This window comes from Meles meles, chromosome 7 (genome assembly GCF_922984935.1).
Source record: "Meles meles chromosome 7, mMelMel3.1 paternal haplotype, whole genome shotgun sequence".
NCBI lineage: Eukaryota > Metazoa > Chordata > Mammalia > Carnivora > Mustelidae > Meles > Meles meles.
Window position 1 is genome coordinate 83,201,570 of NC_060072.1, and position 22,766 is coordinate 83,224,335.

The following is a 22,766-nucleotide window of genomic DNA, read 5'->3' on the forward strand; positions in this document are numbered from 1 at the left end:
CAGGGTCAGGATTTAATGTCGTTAGTCGTTGTTACAGCTTCATGAAGAACATGTTTAAGGGAAGTGGCTCTTTACCGTATGTGGTGCTGAAGAGTATAAAGACAACTAGTAGAGTTTGCTGCTGCTGCTGAGTAGTGCGAAGACTCTGGCCATGTTACCCATCCCCCAACTGCTTTTGCACCATCATTGCAGATGCTAACACAGTGAAGAAGACAGGTCAAATCTTAGTATTATAAAAATAGCTGTGGCCCCATGGGCCCCTTGAAGGGATCTCAGAAATTTGGAATGCACCCACCCATTGGCATCGACAGTAGCATAGTGAGGGAGGGAAAAACGGGAACTTTCCATCAGGAAGGCTTCATGAGAGAAGAATAGAGTTTCTCCTTGAAGCAGAACTAAGTTTTGGATAGGTGGGAAGGAGAAGGGAAAGAGACTTTAGGAGGGGATGTCACATAAGTAAAGGAGTAGAGGCGGGAAGCATGGTGATGTAGCCAAAACACTGGTGAGAAAGGATGGTTGAGTTGGAGCGTTAGGAATGGGGAGTGATAATAAAATATAAGATATGTTTTGTCCTATATTTGATAGGATATATATAGCTATCAATAGGATATATCTATATGTATAATTGATATATATATAAAATTGATATGTATATATAGGATATCTATGACAAATGAGATTATGAAGGATCTTGAATACCCAGTGGAAATGTTTAAACTTTTTCCAGAGGTCATTGGGACTAACTAAAGGTTTTTGAATCCTGCAACTTGAACATGTTGGTTTAGGACCATCCATTTGGTAGAAGTGTATAAGGTGAATTTGACAAACAGGACAACTGGATTCAAGGAGACTAATTGGAATATTAATAGTAATCTAGTTTGTAAGGGTCAAGAATGCAGCCTGGAGAGCTGGCAATAGATGGAACAGGGTAAAATGTAGACTAATTTCTTCAAAGGTAGAAGCAATATGAGAACTAAAGAAGAAAAAGTCAAAGGTTACAGGCATATTGTATTTTATAACCCCAATTCCTTGCCAAGGACATTGTTAGGGAAATGGACAAAAACTGTGTGTTTCTATATAAGGTCTCACATGAGACCTTTCCCTCCTACCCAAATCAGAATGCTTCCTTTCATTCTGATACCAAGAACTGGATCATTGAACGCATTTCCTTTTCACCCTGCTGCCAGGAGGCTTTGTGCCAAGTGTCATGTTAAAATCACAACAGTTACAGTTGTCCCAGCAGTTAGTACATTTTCTTCCTTCTACTTTCTCTGGCCCTGATTCTATTTACAATTCATTAATCTTATTATTTTCATTCTATTTGATGCCAGATGCCATAAGACCACTTTTGAAAGAGGTGGCAGTGGGAGAGTTGTTTAAGGGTTCCTGGTACCAGTTCTAAGTACCAATGAAGGGGGTGTGTTCCCCATTCCGCCACACACTAAGCAGTTCTCGGATACCAGTTGGGTATCAGAGAATTCAAGTCAATTCTGACACTGTCTACCAGGAGATAGCATCAGATTCCAAAGGTTTAGGACTCAGTCCTACAAAATTGCCTTCCACTCCCCAGTTGAGATGGACCCAGGCTATTACCGGGGCTTCGACCAAATGACTACAGATTGGAGGTTCCAACAACCTTCTTTATAGGTTCAGTCAATTTGCTGGAGCAGCTCACAGAACTCAGGGTAACATTTTCTTATATTTACCAGTTTATTAAAGGACATGAATCAACAGCCAGATAAAGAGATATATGGGTTAAGGAATGGGGAAAGAGCTTGGGGCTTCCATGTCTTCCCCAGGTCTGCCCCTCTCCCTGCGTCCCCATGTGTTCACCAACCTAGAAGCTCTGCAAACCCAGTTCATTTGGTTTTTATGGAAGCTTCATTGCATAGCCATGATTGGCTAAGTCATTGGCTAATTCAAACTCCAACCCTTTTCCCCCTCCCTGGAGGTGATGGAGGGCACTGACATTTTCAGCCCTCTAATTACATGGTTGGTCCTCCTGGCAGCCAGTCCCACACCCTTGGGTAGGGTCCAAAAGTCATCTTTATTAATAAGAAGACACCTATTTCATCTTTATGTCTCTGAAGCATCTTCAGTACATATAGATGAAGACCAGATACATCTGAGAAAGAGATTTTGGTCATCTGAATAGCGAAATACATATTTCTTATAAATCAGTGTATCACAGGGAGAATATAGTGTCATGATAATATATTAACCCTTCACGTATTTTGTTCACTCACAGGATAGGGCACTCTACATCGGTCACATTTTACTCAGAACCTTAAGAAAACTAAAGACTCTGATGTCCAAAACCAAAGCACCAATATTAAATTTCAAAGAAATTCGATAAATTCCATTAATCTGGTTGTCCAATTCAAAGCAAATGAGAAGCAGCAAATAAGAGTGTAATGAAATATCTATTAAAAACAGGTAAAGTGATACCAAAAGAAATGATTTCATAATCTGAGTAATGGCAGTGAGAAAAAGCAAGAAGCAGGTGCACATTTCTAGTGACTGTGGAGTATGTAAATGCACCCACCACAGCTGGTCGTTAACAAAGAACTGTTACGCATTAGAGAAAACCAAGAACTCACAGTTCTTGAGCTTTTACTGTGTTCCAGGCCTGTGCTATTGCTATTCATGTATCATTGTTCTTAACCTTCACAGTAACCATGCATTTCTTTCTTTGATTTCCACCTTTTCACAGATGAATAAATAGTTTTAAAGAAATAAAATATATACATAAAGGCATAGTGCTTTGTATGTAGCAGAGTTGTGTTTTGAAATCCGCTCAGCTGTATAACAAAGCCCAAGTTCTGTATTCTTATTTGGGGGTCTGTTCATTTCTACCTCCATCATAACAATAATAACAATAGCAGCTAAGTGATGTTCAATAATCTCTTAAAAGATATAAAAACTATTGTGTACTGTATTTGAGAAAATTTAGAGTATAAATAGGTTAAAGTGACCTTTATTAATTGGTATAAGGTTTATCTAAAAATGTTTCATCAGAGCACTTTGCTTCTTGAAAATTCCCAACAACTGGCAGGAAGAGGATTTTGTGAAGTGTTATATTTTATTTACAGTCAGTTTCAAACATTTTTGTGCCATGGTTTTAAATTAGTCCTATTTTTTTTTTATTTTATTTTGGAAACATCTATGCATTCTCATTTTCATACCGCAAAGAACAGCCATTCCTGTAAACTTCTTGTGAGTTAAGGGAGAGAAGGTAATATTTATATAAAACATTAACCAACTGATAGGTGTTGTCGTATTGCTTTGCTTTGCTTTGCTGGGTACTAGGTGCTCTGATTTCTTTTTCCTTCCTCCTGCTTTGAATGAGCTTGTAAACACCAATTCTCAGAGAAGTAGTCTGAGAAGATTATGGCCCATGGATACATGGGACATAACAGTCTTTGAGGGAGTGAATGTTGATGACAGGACTCTTGTGTTGCAAACTCCCAGCAGCTGAAAAGCTAAAAATAACCCAGGGCAGTTCTTAGATGAGAAACAGCAACCTTCTGTAAAAGAGGAAGAGCCTCTGGGAGTGACGGATTGTAACTTTAAGGGAGCCTGGGAAGAGGAGTTGGACAGGAGCCTAGGAAAGAGCTTGACTGTTGCCTTGGTTACACCCCCAGTGCTACCTTCTTCCATATCGTCTGTCGTTTGACAGCCTGAATAACCAGTTTGCAACCCTGTTTTCTGTTCATTCTAAGACTATAATCACCTTCTATGCGGTAGGATTTTCTTTCAAAAGCATAAAATTTCAGGGACTCGTAATCCAGGTCACATGTGACTTAGGTGACTGGGAAAAGGATATGGTTCACAGCAATGGATTGGGTGAATGAGAACTACCAGTGAATATTTTTGAGTCATAACCAGTTAGTTTTCTGAGAACTGAAACTAATTATGTGAAAGCCACTTGAAATACGGTTGAGTGAGAGGAATAGGAGGGTAGGTGGAGGGGAACCCTGTAGTTATAAAGTCACAGGAAAACCATCGTTTCTTAAGAGTGATGATCTTAAAGTTGTGGACAGAATATTGTGAAAACCCATTAAATCATCAAGGATCTGGTCCAAATATTCTTTTGGTTCTAATGGATTCCAGAATATAAGATTGGGAGTTATTTCTTAAAGGTCCAAAAAGTATAATTAGGACAACCATCTTGCCTAGGTGGGAAAACTTTAGAACATTTTTCCTCAAGAGGTAGTACAAACTGAAAATTCTCATAGATTCAAAACATGTTTAAGAATGTGAAATCCATAATGTGTTATGAAAGCAAAAGCAGGACACTTTGGGGAAATTGAAACCTTAAGAGGTCAGCCTCCGGGAGGATAATCGTTGCCTCTCAGAACTATCGTCTTATACCACTTGACTTGTTTTATCACATCTATCACTTTATCTTTCCACAGGTTTTACTGGGAATATTTATAGCTTAATCTCACCCACATTTCACCAGTGTTACCATTATCTGATGTGAACTGTGCAAACCAGTGATGGCTGCTTCTGGAAAAGCATGAAAACAACCGCTATATGCATTTTCACACTTTTGTCTTTTTCTTTGTGATTTTTCTTATTCTTCTTTTCTGCAAATCACCATTAAGGAACGCTAACCAGAGGGTTTTTTTTTTTAAATATTTTATTTATTTGACAGAGAGAAATCACAAGCAGGCAGAGAGGCAGGCAGAGAGAGGAGGAAGCAGGCTCCCTGCGGAGCAGAGAGCCCGATGCCGGGCTCGATCCCAGGACCCTGAGATCATGACCTGAGCCCAAGGCAGAGGCTTTAACCCACTGAGCCACCCAGGCGCCCCCTAACCAGAGGTTTTAAAATGGTTGGAAAGTGTATGGAAAAACAGGAGAGAGAAAAAAATGTATATAGCTGTGCCACTGAAACTCCCAATCCTAGCTCTTACCACGGGGTTAAGGAAAAGGTTCAAACAGAGCCCCTGCCCTGGGAGGAGCCTCCTATGAGCATCTCCCTGCAAATTTTCTGAAAGCCTGTTATCTACTCTAGTTACGTAACTCCTTTTAAGGAAGTTTTACTTTAAAAAGGTCATTAAAAGTTCTATTTTCATATTTCCTCAAGCTTGGTTCAGAAATTTGAAGAATATATAAAGTCATGTGAGAACTTCATTTGATAAAACTACTGTTTCCTTGGCATGGGCTGGAGGGGAATATTTAACAGTAATTATGCCTAAGGCATTATGCCTTTATACTCAACCAGCATCTGAAATGTGATGTTCTAATAATAGAACTCCAGAGTTTATTTTAACCCAAGCAAAAGGAAACAAAGGCAAAATGCATAAACCAAATCAGCAACCTGTTGGCATGTTCATGTTCCCTTGTGGGTATAACCAAAAAAACAGAAGCAGCGGCGTCATTTTCATGACACAATCTAATGAGCATTTATAAGTGAACTGTATCTATCCCTGTTGAGAAAGAACTAAAACCCATAAGTTCAGCTATTTGGGAACTAGTTAGAGCCAATTACCAATGCCTGCAACAAAAATCACTTATGGACTAAATAAGTATTAAGTTCTAAAATTTTTTTTTCAGAAATTTTTGAGTCAAAATATATAACTGCTACTTGGTAGTTACAGAGGTGGCATATAAACTATAATGGAAAGTATGTCAGCTTGGGGCAAGGATCTCTAAAACTGGTATAGCACATTCCAATTCAGTGTCTGAATTTCGGAAAACATGTCAACATCATTGAACCCACGACTGATGGACTGTACCCTAAAATATTTCTCCCTTTTCCTTTTGGGACTTACTTGATAATTTTATGGGCCCCTTCTATATTACCATTTACCGACTTGCCCCATTTGCCTGCATGGTCTTTAGGATCTCATCAGTGAAACTCAAGAGAATCTACTGAATAGGGATTAAATAATAATATAATTCAGTTAGGTCAAGAATAGTAATTGGCATTTCACAAAAGCAGTATTTCAGCTGGACAGTACCCATAAAAATGTTGGCACTCTCTAATTAAAAAGTGCAAATGAAAAAAGATATTTTGACGATCATGGGGAAAGTGAAAATAACTGAAATCAGGTGAGGGTGGAAAAGGCATTTTCATACTCTGCTGGTGCAAGTATTCATTTATCATAAATATCAGAATGACAGTTTAGTGACCTATATGTCAAAAGCTTCTGAAGAGGCTGTGCCACTTAAAATCTTCTAGAATTAAGCCCAAGGAAATAGTCATTGAACATGTGCACAGATAGACATATACAAGGATGCTCATTGCATCAGTGTTTATAAAAGCAGCAAATTGGAAACAATTTATGTGTTCATCAGCAGAGGAAATGTTTATATTGTAGTGATTAAATATGACACAGAGCTTTAGATCCAGCTAGAAAAATGTCTGTGAGAGATGTTTATAAAACAGTATGTAAGGTATGGTACCGTTTTGGTTAGTGCATGTGCACGCATGAAAACCTGAAAGGATCTACTCCAAAATATTAAGCTCAGCTCAGCTGTAGGAGGTGGGATTACAAATGACTTCTGTTTATTCCTTTTTACTCTTCCGTATCTTCAGAATTTTAAAAATTGAGTATATATTACTTTTATCATAGGGGAGAAAAGGTAATTTTTTTTTTCTTAAGAAAAAAGTAAACCGAGCTCGTGCTATATGCAAGGCTCAGCAGAGAACTCACGGTGGACAAGATGTGGCCACTGGCCTTCAGAAGTTAACAGCGTGGTTAAGAGAGTGGGAAAGGCGACTGGTGTGTACAGATATTCTGGGTCAGTCTTGAGTACACCTGGATCATTACAGCATCACCATCAAGGGATCTTTGTGGAACATTCTGACACGCTTGACTCTAAAACAAACCAGAGTCCTTATTCTGGATACGCCTTCCTCCTGGAACAGACCCTCTTTCTGCTGATTCCTTCCCTTTAGTGTTCCCGAATGCCTGAGTCCAGTCAAAAACGTGCTCGCTCATCCCTTCCAAGACACCAGTTAACTGACCTGATTTCTGGTTTGGCTCCCGTGTGTGTCCACGTATTTCTCCTTATCCCTGTGAACAGGTCACTTCCTCTTTTCCACGCTACTTTCCACAATACCAGTCTTTCTACCTTCGGCATCAAGCCTTCCATACTGGCAGGGCTTGGGCTTGGCATTTTTCTTTCTACTTTGCATTTTCTTACTATTTGTTTTTGCAGACAGAAGAGGAGATCTCACAGAAGGAAAGAATTTGTCCTGGTTGCTTTTCTCTTTACACAATTGTGTAAAGCAAAGAGGTTCCACTATTATTTATACTTTGAATCTCCCGGAATTCTCCTACAGTTAGGGAAAACACTTCAGAATATATCTCATAACTGTATGGCATGTAAATAAAATTCCACTGTGTTCCGTATTTTGGGAGATCTAAATATTTACATAAAGGCTTTTGCTTCTGAACTTCGGTTTCCCTAGAACTTGCTATGCACGTGGATTCAGGGTTGCCTGAAAAATTAGAAGATCCAATATTTTCACTTTAGTTCTCTATGATTAAAGTTGGCTTTTTTTTTTTTTTCCCTGTTGTGTCCTTCTTGGAGTTAGTTAGCTTTGTTTTACTGGTCTTAAAGATGGCAGAGAGTCACATTTTTTCCACATTCACATATCAGTTGCTCTTCAGTTGTGTGAGTGTTTTGATACTGTTTATTTTTCGTGATGTAATTCCTCAACCATTATTGTTAGGCATTAAATCTTTCTTGCATCCTGCTTTCTATAAAGGATGAGACCATTACCCAAATAAGCTTGGACTACTCTCCAGTATCATAAGTAAATGACAGCCCTATTGAGAATAGTCTACTTGACAGTCCTGGACATAGAATCAGATATCACTTGCTGTCCAGGGAAAGTTTCATTCATGCTTACACATGAAAGTTTGAGCAAAAATCCCAAGTGGACTGCTTTTTATGTAGATCTTGGACAAATAACTTAAATTCAGCAATTTAAGCTCTAGGAATAGATGCCTCTATTGTGGAATGGGACTGCCAATCTTGTTTTGGCAGGGTTATTTGAGGACCCAATTTGTGGACACTTGAGAAGGATGAGATTGGACAAATGTTAGCAGCAAATTATTTCCCGGCCTTGCCAAGTGCTGATAACAGGGATCACAGGAGCCTGCTTTCGTAAGATGTGCCGCTCACCTAGAACAGAGCAGTGCCTCTCACACAGCGGCTCCCCAGCTACGGTCTTACCCCAGCCCTTCTTTCTCCACCTAGAAGACGGACCTCACCATCGTACGACCCTTCATATACCAGCAGATTCCTCATCAAGAAGGCTAAGGCCTCATTTAAGCCAGAGATTGCTTATGAGAAATTTTCCTACCAAATAATTACTGGAAAATGCTCATCTTCGGACTTGTCTTTCTGTCCAATAGGATGTTCTTTCTCAGTCTCTTGTCCTATAGTAAGTACAGAGGTCTTAACTGAATCCTGGGGCGGGACTGGTACCCATCTGTACCCCCTAGCCAACAGCAAAATTTTTTCAAGTTCCTAAATTCACAACTCTAGCTTAAAAGCACTGGGCACAGAATTTTGCTGCTTGCATTTTTTTTTTTTTTTAAGATTTTTATTTATTTATTTATTTGACAGATCACAAGTAGGCAGAGAGGCAGGCAGAAGAGAGAGAGAGATAGAGGAGGAAGCAGGCTCCCTGTGGAGCAGAGAGCCCGATGTGGGGCTCAATCCCAGCACCCTGGGATCATGACCTGAGCCAAAGGCAGAGGCTTTAACCCACTGAGCCACCCAGGCACCCCTGCTGCTTGCATTTTTTATCGTGATTTGGTTAAGGCAAATCCTGCCCTCTGGGGCTCTTTTGTTGAAGGATCCGCCCCACAAGTAAAAGAAGGCAAGAAGCCACCTTAGAAGAGGGAGGCCTGGATAACAATGTTTGCGTAGATCACACCGAACCTCCCTTCTTATCCGCTCTCCTGTTCTCCGCAGCCAAGTTCTTACTGCTCAGACCAGCATGTCTCCTCTGCATGCCAAGTGTGAAATGTCAAAGGCAACAGCCAAAGACAGAGGTGGTCAGGTCCCCTGTTCCACGGTGGCTGGCAGCATGGGTTTTGACATAATGGCAAATGAATATGGGTTTTTTTTTTTAAAAAACCCTGCAGCCTTTAACTTAAAGTACAACATTAGGTCACGTGGCCACCAATGAGGAAATGAGTGTTCGATTGGTGGAATCTAGTATCCTCGGGACCAGTGAGGGCATTGGTTATTTTTGTGTCCTTTGGGTAATACCTAATAGCGCAATTGCCAGATCCTAGGGTAGCTCTATTTTTAACTTCTTTGGGGGAACCTCCATACTGTTTTCCAGAGTGGCTGCACCAGCTTGCATTCCTGCCAACAGTATAGAAGGGTGCCCCTTTCTCAACATCCTTGCCAACATCTGTTGTTTCTTGTGTTGTTCATTTTAGCTGTTCTGACAGGTGTGAGGTGGTATCTCATTGTGGTTTTGATTTGTTATTTCCCTGATGATGGATGGCAACAAGCATCTTCTCATTTGTCTGTTGGCCATCCAGATGTCCTTTTCAGAAAAATGTCTGGTTTCAGGGTTTTTGTGTCTTGTCTTGGTGCCATTTGACTTGGTCAGAAAGCATAAAGATCAGGTTTTGAGTAGGGACCAAGAAAGGCAGAGAGGTCAGGACTAGATAAATTCATCACTGAACAATTAGTCGTTCTTTAAAGAAGTTTATCAATATTTATCCTGAGAGATTACGAAAACTTTACTTCATTATAGCAAAACTTTAGGAGAGGAATTAGTTTTTAATTCTCTGTTATTTCAATGTCCTATTGGGTGAGTTAGGGCTGTCATAGAATTATTACTGAAAAATCCAGCCTTTAAAAAAAACCCAGTTTTGTTCATAAATCAGTCTTTTTAAATTTAGGCCAGATTTCTTGTTTGTAACCTATTCTTCCCAGCCCTGCGTTGTTTCTTCCTCCTTCCCAGTTGCCTAGTTGGAAATCTTCTGCCAAGCGATGGGAAACCTGGATTTCATAGCAGCAGAAAACTGGCCTCCTTTCCCTGGCATTGCGTTCCAGTAATACCATATCAGAGTTTGACCTAGTTATTTCCTACAGACGGCTGATGCCAAGTCACTGAGGCTTTCCTTCAAACAAAGGGCCACGGTCTTCTGTCACCCATGAAACATGTGCATGCAGACCGGTTTACGTGGGAGCTGCCCACCGGCCCGTGTGGCCAAGCAAGGGCCGGGCGCGGGAGAGTGCCGGGAGCCATGTGCAGATGCGGTGCTCCTTCCGGGCCTCATTCTTCAGACCTTCACTTCAGTGAGTCCGGCTGGATGCCACCAAAGGCAACAGAATGTGGGCTACAGAGAACAAGTGGCTTTTGTACGCTATTCAGACGTCTGTCATGATGACCAGGTTCTTGTGACTCTCTTCCACCCCACTCTGCCTCCCCTTTGCCATTCTGAAGAAATTATTCTTTCCTTTTTTTTTTTCCCCCTCTACCCAGAGTTTTCCCCTAGCAGCCACCCTGGCTGTCACCAATAGTGACATCTTTTTGAAAAGAAGAGAAATGGAAGGAGCCCAAAGGACTTTGTGGCTGAAATGAAAAAGACAGGGCGTTAGCATTTTTGTATAGCTTGAAACACTTTTACAGTCGATGGGTGTTAAAGAGCTGAAATTGTAAATAAAAGAATCGATAGTGGCCCCAGCCTAAGGCAAGGATGTGTCTGTTGTCTGGGCCCCACCGTGCTCAGGCTGGGGAAGTCACACTGTTGGTAGTTAGAATCCCTGGTTAAGTGTGACTGGTGTGAAGGTGTGTGGAATCAGGTCACACCAGCAGCACGTGCTCCACAGGTGAGGCAACCCGCTGAGTGGCAGGTAGTGTGACTGTGGGCAAGTAAACCTTCACCCGCTCCCTGGTGGAAAAGAAAGGAATGACAAGTATCTTGTATACATTCAGCAAAAGGTCTCTCTTTTCAAAAGTGGGAAGGAAAGGAAGAAGGGGCGGTGATTTTTGTATGAATCGATGCTCAAGTACAGAGAAGAATTAATCCCATTTAGGGATTAAGTGGTTCTACCAAATGACTACAAAATGCCATCCCCCATGAGTTTTTAATGAAAAAAGTTACAAATTTAGAAATGTTACATATCAGTTAAAAAGTAGTCTGATTCTTCAACAGCAACAGATTTCACATCAGCGTCCCCACAAACGGTGTGAGAAACACAAACCCAAGTCTTTGCTTAGAGCAAATTAAAACAATTCCTTTCAAATCCACATGGTAATAAAGATTGTTTAAAAGCTGTTAGGTCTGTGTTGCACAATTATTTCTTTATTTTTAAGCCATAAGGCTTTTAAGCTCTAAACTGAAGACTCAATTATTTATTATTGTCGCTGGGGTCATTTGTTTGTTTTATTTGCTAGGCGAGGAAGGGTATCTTTTGTGGATTCAGGGACAAATACCAACAACCACTGTAGCTTTTGTGTTTATCAGAGCGTCCTCTGGTGTATGTTTAATGTTAGAAAGTGTCACTTTCTGTGAAGTGATGAGGTCCCATGAGAAAGGTTAGAAAATATGGCTTAAGAAGGATGAGATTTTTCATGAACGGTGCTTTGTCTTTGATTTTTCTTCTTCCTGAAAGAAGAAGAAACTGAACTTCTCTCCTTCAGATAGGCACCTCTGGTTACTGTGTTGATTTACAAAGTGGTAACTCCTTCGCTGCTGGAGGAGGGAACAATTCTGAGATGATTGTTTACACAGGAAATACTGGTAAATTCCCGTGTGTTTGTAGAGTAATCCTAAACTGCTCAATTCAAGGACTTCTTTCACTTAGAACATGCTATGCTTGCAAAGATCATGGTGACCGTGACCTCTTGGTTAAGCAACTAGCAATGGATTTCTTTTTCTCTATAAACACACTAATGTACCAATTAAAACTAGAAAATAAGCACTTATAAATGGACACTTAAAAATTACGTTAAAATTTGTTTTCCCCACACAGGAAGAATTTAATGGGAAACCCGACTCCCTTTTTTTTAATGACGGTCAGCGAAGAATCGACTTTGTTCTAGTATATGAAGATGAAAGCAAAAAAGAAACCAATAAAAAGGGTTCAAATGAAAAACAAAGGGTAAGTTTTCTGTGTGCTATTCTCCTTTTTATTTCTTATTATATTGTGAAGAAAAGGGCTATTTTTATGTAAGCAATAAAGTGAAACTGATGTTTGAGATATCATGTACCAAACATACCTTTATATCTTCCCTTCTCATCGTTCCCTCAAGGCATGTTAACAGTTTTTGTTGTTGTTGTTGTTTTGTTCATTTGAAGCCGAAACTTCCTCAGGCTCTTAACCTCAGTGGGTTTTAGAGCAGAGGGCAGGCTTTCTCCTAAGGAGTTGTACTTTTCTTTCTGTAGAAGAGATTGACATTAAAAGCATACTTGGCTCTTTGCTATGAGGTGGGAGAGGAAGCTAATGATTAATAATGATTGCCAGCAGAGGAGCAACTAGTATTCGGCGTGCTCTCATGGATAGGATGAGCCTCGTACATGCATTGTCTCACATCCTTTTCACAAGAACCTGTGAGGTACATTCTGTTACAGTACCATTGTAGTTGACAGAAGTGACCCTGAGGTTAAATGATTGCCCAGGATCACCAACTCTAGGATGAGAAATAGTGAAGCCATGGTTCATGACTTTGTCTTGAATCGAGAACCGGTGCTAGTCACCTCTCCGATTTTCTGTCACTTCCCTTCCTTTTTATCCATTACCAGTCAAGCTGCTCCTTCATCCCTTTCCTTTTCTTCAGGCTCTTCTAAGTCACAAGACTATTTTTAGCTTCAGACAGTAAACCATTTAGTAGGCTAGGGTTATAACAAATGCCTGGATCTTCTTTACCTGAACTGAAACTGTATTAAACTGAAACAGGACAGAAAGGAGAGAGCATACATATGTCACCATTCCCCACTTTGAAAATAACTCCCTCATTTTTTGTTTTGTTTGTTTGTTCTCACCTCTGTGCTATTATATACACACAATTTTAATTGTCCCTCTCTGGACTTTTTCTCTGAAATTCGTCATTCTTAAATCTATTGACTTCTGCTCATTCTTTCAAAACAGCTGATGAAATCTGCTTCAAATGAAGCAATCATGCCTGCTTTGTTTTGGTTGTTTATTTTGGAAGGGGTAACTTTAGAGGTTTGTCTTTGCATGATACCACAGAGGAAACCCAGGCATTGGAACTTGACATTCAAATTCTAGTTCTGCTACTCTATGTGGAGTAATTCCAATTGATACAACAGACCAGCCCTGAAATACAGTGGCTTGACATAATAAAAGGCAGATGCGGCGTCCCTGTTTTAAGCAAGATGGGTTTAGGGATATTGCGGGGGGAGGGGCGTGCTCTGTCCTTTGCAGTCATCCAGGGACTCAGGCTGACACAGAAGCTTTGCCATATTCAGCAGGTAGTTTCTAAGATCATCCTGGGCATTAACATAACCAAGAGTTGAAGAGCGAGGATGGAAAAAGGACTTGTGCTTCTTTACTACTTTGGCCTGGAAGTGACAACACCGATTGTGCCACATTTCTCTTAGTCAGAACTCAGGAAAAAGGAAAATGTCATTTCCGACTAGACGGCCGTTTCTGCACAGGAACGCTACACTATGGAAGGGGAACAAGGATCTCTGGTGGACAGCTGGCTTGTCTTGACACAGCTGTAACTGTCTATATGCCTTGAGTGAATTTTCTGATCAGTATCATGTTTTATTATTTTTGAGATGCATGTTATTTTTACATTTTGGCTTTTTTAAAATCAGGGTATGTCTTACAAATGACACATCGTAATTTCATTGGCTGAATATATCCTACTGATTTGTAAAATATTGGTTCATCACACCCTGATGGCATCTTAGATTCAGGAAGTGGGAATTCCAATACCCAATCCATAGGATTATGGTTAGGATTAAATACAATATTATATAGAAATGTTATAGCACATATTAGATAATAGATTTTAATTCTTATATCTTTTATTTCCAGTTTTCTTAACACAAAGTATTAGTATGAAAAGGAATGACTCCTCTTTTGTTATTATATAATTTATATATATGTACATGTATATGTGTGTGTGTATATATATATATATATGTATATATATATATACACACACATTTATTAGAGTACTATACCTTAGAATGTTTTATCATTTTCCTGTGGACACTAAGATACGTTATGTGCAGTCAGAGTCACCATCAAATATTCGTTAAGCATGCATATGCCAGTGAAGCTGCGTTGAGCAATATAGAAAGTAAGTTAAATCTAATCCATTAAAGTGTAAAAGAAACAGTTCTGGTTTTAGACGAGAGCTTTACTGCCATGGTGAAGGGGCCCTAGAACTGCTTTCATTATTTATAAGTGCTGCATTTGTTTTACACAGAAACGTAGGTCCCAGGGTAACTTATAAATCAGGAGGAAAAAAATCATCATTAATTTGGTAATCTCTGAACTCAATAGAGAGATGTACCACAATGTTGGTTTTTATAAGCCATGCTTTGAAGTGCTTTGAGTCTGCATTTGTACAATATACTTAGATTTCACCAGACTTTAAAGCTCAGCTTTGGAATCATTTTTATTAATCAGAAAAATATTTGTGAGTTCCGTCATACAGGCCTTATTCAGGATTTAGGACTCCAGCAGAGAAAGGCAATATCAAAATTCTGTTTTCGTTGAGAGGAAAAAAAAAATTATGTCTAAATCATGTTGATGTCCTAAAGTAACACCAAGGTAGACTTTAACCAGTGGCTGATCTAAAGAGTATCATTCTGTACTTTCTAGAGATAGAGAAAGAGAGAAGTCATAGGGCCACAAAACAGAGGAGTAAGCATGAAGGAGTAAAAGGCTGCATCTTTCCCTGAGCAGAAGAGAACATATTTTTCCTAGCCAGATCTCCAAATAGCATGTAACTTTGTGAATATATTAGTGAAACTACTTCAGGAACTTCATACCTTCCTTTAAAAAGTGTAAGTCGTTTACATTTAGATTAGGTATGGGGGATGATTGTAAGTTGGTTCAGTAATATGTGCCCATTTAGCCCACTGTGTTTGGCACTGAATCACTTGGAATTTTTTTTTTTTTTTTTTTTTTTTTACAGCAAGAAACAGGAAAACCAAACTCAAAATGGCTTAAGTGCTAAAGGAAATAATTTTCTCACTTAAGAAGTAGCCTAGAGATAAAATCATTTCTGGGTTAGGTAATTCATTAGTTTGAAGAGGTCATCAGGAGTTGAATTTGTCACATCTTTCTGCCCTGCCATCCTCAGTATGTTGCTGTTCTTTTTTTTTTTTTTTAATATTTTTATTTATTTATTTGACAGAGATCACAAGTAGGCAGAGAGGCAGGCAGAGAGAGAGGAAGGGAAGCAGGCTCCCTGCCGAGCAGAAAGCCCGACATGGGATTTGATCCCAGAACCCTGGGATCATGACCTGAGCTGAAGGCAGAGGCTTTTTTTTTTTTTCCCCAAAGATTTTATTTATTTATTTGACAGATCACATGCAGGCAGAGAGAGAGAGAGAGAGAGAGAGAGAGAAGCAGAGCTCCCCATTGAGCAGAGAGCCCGACGCGAGCCCGATGCGAGCTTGGCACAGGGCTGGATCCCAGGACCCGGAGATCATGACCTGAGCCGAAGGCAGAGGCTTTAACCCACTGAGCCACCCAGGCGCCCCAGTATGTTACTCTTCTTAAACTGACTTTACCTTGTTACAAAATCGCTGTTGTACTTCAAGGCACCTGGAGGTGGGAAAGGGAATGCCTCCCCCGCCCCCCCCCCCCCGAAGATTTTATATATTTATTTATTTGACAGATAGATCACAAGTAGGCAGAGAGGCAGGCAGAGAAAGGAAGGGAAGCAGACTCCCTGCTGAGCAGAGAGCCCGATTTGGGGCTCGATCCCAGGACACTGGGATCATGACCTGGGCTGGCCGAAGGCAGAGGCTTTAACATACTGAGCCACCCAGGCGCCCTGGGAATGCCTTTTTTAAGGGGGAAGAAAGCTCCCCCTAGAAGGACCCTAAGCAGCTTTCCCTTCACAGTTCATTGTCTATCACAGGTCTGTTCCAAAAATGACTGTTGGCAAGATGAATGGGATTACTTAGCATCATTAGCATAGACAAATGAAGATGAGTCTTTCATCTCTTAAATTGCCTAATCACCCAATACCTGAAAAAGCATCAGGCTTTTCTTAGTAGTGAAGAAGGGGGAAATGACTGTTCGCTAGGTAGCCAGCGGTGTCTGGAATGGCATGGTTAATTATATCTAAATATGTTTGATGTACATTGGGAATAACAAAGATGTTCTAAATGAAACGTCCATATTTTTTTTCCAACTGTTTCTGCTCAGTTTTGTTAGTAATGTTCTTTCCACTTCCTTTGTTAGACCTAGAAACAAGTGGCAGAATCGATCTATTTTGAAATTTGCTTGTATGACACTTGATGTCCCTTCAAATAGATGGGTTTATGACCAAGTAAAGGTATGACTCAGGTGTCAGTAAAGAGGATGGAGGGGTCAAGGCAGCAGGAAGACAGTATAAGCAGTCCCGAGTAAGTTGTTTAGTTTAGCTTTCTGTCTGCCCAATCGATTCCTAAAAGTTAATGGAAAATTTATGTCCTTGAAGTTTATGTAAATTTTGTGTATGGAAATGTAAATTTGTATTTCATACCTGACTTTAAGAATTCTTTAGTAGGTGGCAGAAGGATCTGACCCGTGGAGATCATAGCATAGGAGGTTTTTAAGAAATGAGCAATCAAATTAAATTATATCCAAAACTTCAAATAATGTGAGACAACTAACTAATTGGTTATAGATCCTGTGAGCTTTAAAAACTGTTGCCCAGGGGCGCCTAGGTGGCTCAGTGGGTTGGGCCTCTGCCTTCGGCTCAGGTCATGATCTCGGGGTCCTGGGATCAGGCCCTGCGTCAGGCTCTCTGTTCAGCAGGGAGCCTGCTCCCCCCGCCCCCTGCCTCTCTGCCTACTTGTGATCTCTGCCTGTCAAATAAGTAAATAAAATCTTTAAAAAAAAACAAAAAAAAACTGTTGCCCATTGCTTTAGATGAGTTATCACAAGGCTGAAAATGTTTGCCTAGAAGCTGGTTGAGATTCCTTTGGACATGTTTCAAAGCTCATCAAAAAGTTCTAGTACAGGGGCGCCTGGGTGGCTCAGTGGGTTAAGCCTCTCCCTTCGGCTCAGGTCATGATCCCAGGATCCGGGATCGAGCCCCACATCGGGCTCTCTGCTCCGCGGGGAGCCTGCTTCCTCCTCTCTCTCTGCCTGCCTCTCTGCCTAGTTGTGATTTCTCTCTGTCAAATAAATAAAATATTAAGAAAAAAAAAAGTTCTAGTACAGTGAATACATTACATCACTCCATTTACTGAGTTCTTACATTTTTAGTAAACTTTTATAACAGTGTCCATGAAGATCTTTTACTTTTTGGTTTGTTCGTTTCAGTGTAGAGTTTAGTAAGACTCAAGACTTTACAGTACTCAGTGCTCATCACAAGTGCACTTCTTAATTCCCATCCACTCATCCATCCCTCCACCGACCTCCCCTTTGGTGACCCTCACTTTGTTCTCTATGGTTGAGAGTCTGTTTCTCGGTTTGACACTCTCTTTTTTCCCCTATGAACATTATTTTATTTCTTAAACTCCACATATGAGTAAATCATATGGTATTTGTCTTTTTCTGATCTTTTACATTTTTATTAACTGCTCTTGTTTTAAAATTTTGTTGAAATTTTCAGCAGCATTTTAAATTGTGTTTTGTGATTTATTGTGTATTAAAAAATTTCATTAATTTTCACCAGTTCTACCTAGAAACCTTGATAAACTTTTTAGATCTAATAGTTTCCAGTGTGTCTTTTATGATTTCTCAGGAAAAGACCAATTATCTATGAATGATGAAAGCTTTGGTCTACCTTTGCCATTTTTATACTTTCTTTTTCTTACTGGAGTGCAATGGCTAAGGCCTCTTGCATAAAACCAGTAACACACAGTAGTCACCATTATAGTGTTCCTGATTTTATTGGGAATGTTTGTACAATTTCACCAAAATATCACACCTGCTATAAGATTTTGGTAGTTTTGGGGCGCCCAGGTGGCTCAGTGGGTTAAGCCACTGCCTTCGGCTCAGGTCATGATCTCAGGGTCCTGGGATGGAGTCCCGCATCGGGCTCTCTGCTCAGCAGGGAGCCTGCTTCCCTCTCTCTCTACCTGCCTCTCTGTCTACTTGTGATCTCTCTCTGTCAAATAAATAAATAAAATCTTAAAAAAAAAAAGATTTTGGTAGTTTTCTTTAAAAAAAAGCTTAAAGAGTCCCCTTCTAGTCCTGGATTGCTGAGCGTTTTTAGGATAACTGGGTTTTAGGGCAAGTAAGTTTTCCAAACTTACTTATTTATACAAACAACTTGGAGCACTTGCTTAGTTTTCTTGGCCCCATGCCTGGAGATTCTGACTCAGATTCTGACTAAGTAGGTATCAGATGCTGCCTGAGCAATCTACTTTTATCCAAGTTAAGAAATACTGTTGTTGAGACCACCTTCTCTATGCATACAGCAGCTACTCCTTTGTGATATTTATCCCTACCCAGCTTATTACTTATGAAAATTTAGTATAGTTGATTTTTCCTGATCTCGTGCCTTTTATAAAGTGAAATACAGGTGACTGTTTGGAACCCCCCAGGACAAATGACAGCTTTTTCATTCCAACCTAAGGCTAGATCTCAGAAGGAGCAATCAGAGAAAGAAAAGGATTTTCTGTTCTCCACATCTTGGTGACCTTTCTGTCTGTTTTAAGAATTGGGCCCCAGGATACTTTCCACTTGAGGAATAAGAACCAAGATTTGGATTCATTGCTCTCATGCTGAGTACTCAAAAATAAACCAAACGTGCTTATACCAGCAACACATTTTGTAGCTGTAATTTGAAACTGCTGATTCTAATTTACTTTATTCCTTTTAACCTACAATCTTAGTATAAGCAAGTAGGGTGTAAAGGAAGGTGATAAAAATATAAAGAAGAGGTCTCTGCCTTAGTCCAGAATGCTAGTGAACTGAAGTTAGACTGGATTTTCCTCCCTAAAACAGAAGAGAGGACACCTACCAAAAGTTATCTGGGAAGGTAAAACCAGCTAACACTGGTTGCCATCATTTCTTCTTAACCTATCCTAATATAAGCCTCAAATTCCCAATTCATGGACTATCTGTGGCAAACATGTCATTTCCAGGAAATATTTTATGCTCTTCTGATGCTTCAAAATCCCTTTCTGCCATCCTTTTATTTCTTCAACGTGGGGAAGTCTGTTCAATCATGTCTTCTCCTTTATGGGGCTCCATGGAACACATTGCTTTCTGGGAGATCCTCAGAACATTATATTTCTTTTGGACAGGTTTTTTTTTTAGTTGTGTTAAAATGTTAGAATATATTATTAATAACATCTCCCATTTTCTTTGGCTACTAGGAAACTCAGAAGCAAATTTACAGCTGAACTCTAACTTCTGAACAGGACCTACGGTTAATAAAAAATCATTTTATTTATTACTCTGATACATCATTTTATTTTCCTGGACTTTACATTTTCACTCTGTGTTTCTCATTTAACTACTTTATTCTTGATGTTATTTCTGTAAGTGACCTCAAATACTTTTTTAATGAATCATAAATAAATAAAGTTAATGTAGTATTCGCATATGTAGGGAGCTGATGACTAGGAAAATTATACATTGCAAGCTAAAGTCGATAATAAATGATTTCTGAGTTATCCATACTGTTAATTATCATCTATTACCCACAAATAACCATATATTTAATACACATAAGACTTAATGAGAAGTCAAGCCATGTGATCCCTCAACAGATTTTTTAAAAAAGTATTTAATAAAACTTAAATTAAAAAAATTAATTTAAAATTTTAAAAAATTTAATAAAAATTTAAAACTTGCACTAAAATGTTTATACTAGTTGTCTTAAATTAGTTTTGTTTTGTTTTTTGAGAGTTTATTTATTTATTTGAGAGAGCAAGAGAGAGAGAGCATGAATGGGGAGAGGTCAGAGGGAGAAGCACACTCCCCACTGAGCAGGGACCCTGATGCGGGACTCGATCCTGGGACTCTAGGATCATGACCTGAGCTGAAGGCAGTTGCTTAACCAACTGAGCCACCCAGGTGCCCTCAGCAGTGACTTTTTATAAGTTACTTTTTCTCCCCTTCTCAGAAAATTTCTCTTCTCTAAGTTACCCACAGAGAGCATTTATGTCTTTTGTAATTACACCTAAAATGTTAATTTTAAAATTAGCTGTTAATGTTCACTTCCATTCCATGCTTATTATTTAAAATGTGCATCCTTTTTCTGTCCCCTAGAGAACACATGTTATCTACTTGAGTAAATTCCTCATCAGATTGGTCCACTAACATTAAATGTTTTATCACCAGCATGTGAATTTAAATTAAGTCCTAACTAAAGTATTTATTCTGCTTACCAAACCTTTTTGAGCACATGACGTATAACTAAGAAATAGTACTTAGAGTGGTTAGTAATTTTTTTTGTACAAATTAAGGACCTTTGACTTATTTGTCATTCATCTTTGTAGGCTGAACAAAGATTGGCAAGTTGAAAAATACGCTGACAGTACCATCAGCACTTTGCCCAACAAAGCTGTAAGAATACTTGAAATTAATCTATGCATATATTCATTAATCCCAACTGATTTGTGGTTTATTATCATTACACTGTGTTCAGTAACTTTACTTCATAGGCGTTATAATCCTTGTTTTTCTTATCCTGTGAAAGCTGGTTGACTTAAGGAAAATGGTAGGTTGGTGTTTATAATCAGTACTCTTGCTGTGTAATTCACAAGCCATTCCTCACCACAATGACTTTATTAAGCCAAATGAGATGTGTAATCTAAGGTGCTTAGGGGCAGAAAGCTCCCTTAATCACACCAGTCTGTCCTTTGTGATTTTGATTGCTTTTGTTCTTTATTTCTCTGACAGCTGTATTAATCTCTCAAAAGAGGTATGAATAAAATTCCAGTTTCTGGGGTGAGATAGGTACTCTTACCCTTTTTTACTTTGAACCTCCAGCACCGTTCTCCACCCCACAGTAGCAGAATCACATGCATCTTTTTCAGGATGTACACAGGTCCTCAATGATTACAGTCATTTTGGATTTACTTTAGGGTTTAAAAAAAAAAAAAAAAAAAGATCCAGGTTGCACTGCCAATGAATTTGTTCCCCTAGGGACAGAAGAATTTACAGTACAATTTAAAGTGTGACTGGGCATTTTTCAGAACCAAAGAGCCTAGTTTGGTTATTTTGTGCTGCTAAATACAGACCATAGACTATAGAGCATAGTTTAGGTTCGTATATGTAAAGTTTTCCAATAAGGCACATAGATGATCTTTAGTGAAAAAAAAATGTGTGATCTCATATTTATTTTTTTCAACAAATATTTATCGAACAATGGCTATGTCAGTCAATATGCAATAGTAATTTTCTTTCATTTTTAACATGGAAGATAGCTCTACCCTAATTTTTTAAATGTCAAGAACACTGTTACTTATCTAAGTATAAATTCTACAAGGAAGTGAAGATAATGATTTCATATTAAACAGAGGGAAGCAATCTTTTCTTAAGTGATCAGTCTTTGCCTGATATGTGCTTGTTTGACAAAGGCCACACATATGCTAATTTACTTTAGCTGCCTGACATACCAAGAAAACTGGTTTGATCAATTTTTAAAATAGTCCACTAGTTCTTTGTGAATTGCCTTGCCAAAGGAAAATAACAAGAACTGTCTTATGAAAGTAACTCCAAGGTGATAGATTAAGATGTTTAAGCAAATAAAAATGTCCTATCCTTGATTCAGCTGTTTAAGTATTTATACTGAGTGGTAAAATAGAGGGCATTATAAACCAACTCCAAGGTCTACCAATTATCTTGAGAGACATCAGGTAAATATCTCAGGAGTTCTTTATAAAGAACCAGATAAGAACTAAAATAGGATAAATTAGTACAACCTTTCTGGAGGGCAGTATGGCAGTACATATTAAAGAACTCAAAATTGCATACGCTCTTTGATTTACCAATTCTGCTTCTGGGACTTTATCCGGAGGAAATAATAATGGATGCACAAAGACTGTTCTACAAGGATTTTTATCATAGTGAAAATTAGGAGCAACCTAAATATCCAAAAATTTGAGATTTATTAAATAAATTATAGTACATCTCTCGGAGAGACTATTACCAAGCCATTAAAATGAGATGGAAGAAAAGTATTTCTAAGGTTTTCTGCATCTTTGATACTCCCATGTGCTATACACTCTTGTCAATGACCTCCCTTATTATACACAGAAATGAGGGAAAAGTGAGAAGATCTAAAGATGTGTTTACAACCTTCAGAGAGTGAAGAGGACACACACACACACACACACACACACACACACACTCACACACACACAGTCTCACACAGATATACCTATTTATCAGATATCAAAGAACGTAGTCCAAGGACCAGGATGACCAAATAGAAGAATCAAGAGGGAGAGCAGAGTAACTCAGCACTAAGATCCAGTTCTTGGAGTTACAGTAAAACAGTGTCATCGGTGTCCCACTGAAGGATTAGGGGGTCACTGGGTGCAAGTGGATTGGGCTTGCCTGTTCTTATTCAGATATTTCGCATTAAAAAAGAAGAGGTGAGCCCGGAAGGCCTGTAGGGGAGTGAGGGTTTAGTTTTTTTGTTTCGTGTTTTAAAAGGAATA

At 39.1% G+C, this 22,766-nt stretch overlaps 1 protein-coding gene across 3 annotated transcripts in view; it reads left to right on the forward strand.

The window, feature by feature from the left end:
- Positions 1 to 22,766, forward strand: part of ANO6 (anoctamin 6) — a 185,427-nt gene that overhangs the window by 92,256 nt on the left and 70,405 nt on the right. For 2 of the 3 annotated variants that reach the window (XM_046010920.1, XM_046010921.1), the window contains one exon: positions 11,971 to 12,099. In XM_046010920.1, coding sequence (XP_045866876.1) covers positions 11,971 to 12,099 — 129 coding nt within the window. Of the gene's footprint in view, positions 1 to 11,970; positions 12,104 to 22,766 lie in introns of those variants that run through there. The other variant, XM_046010922.1, reaches the window with a different exon arrangement.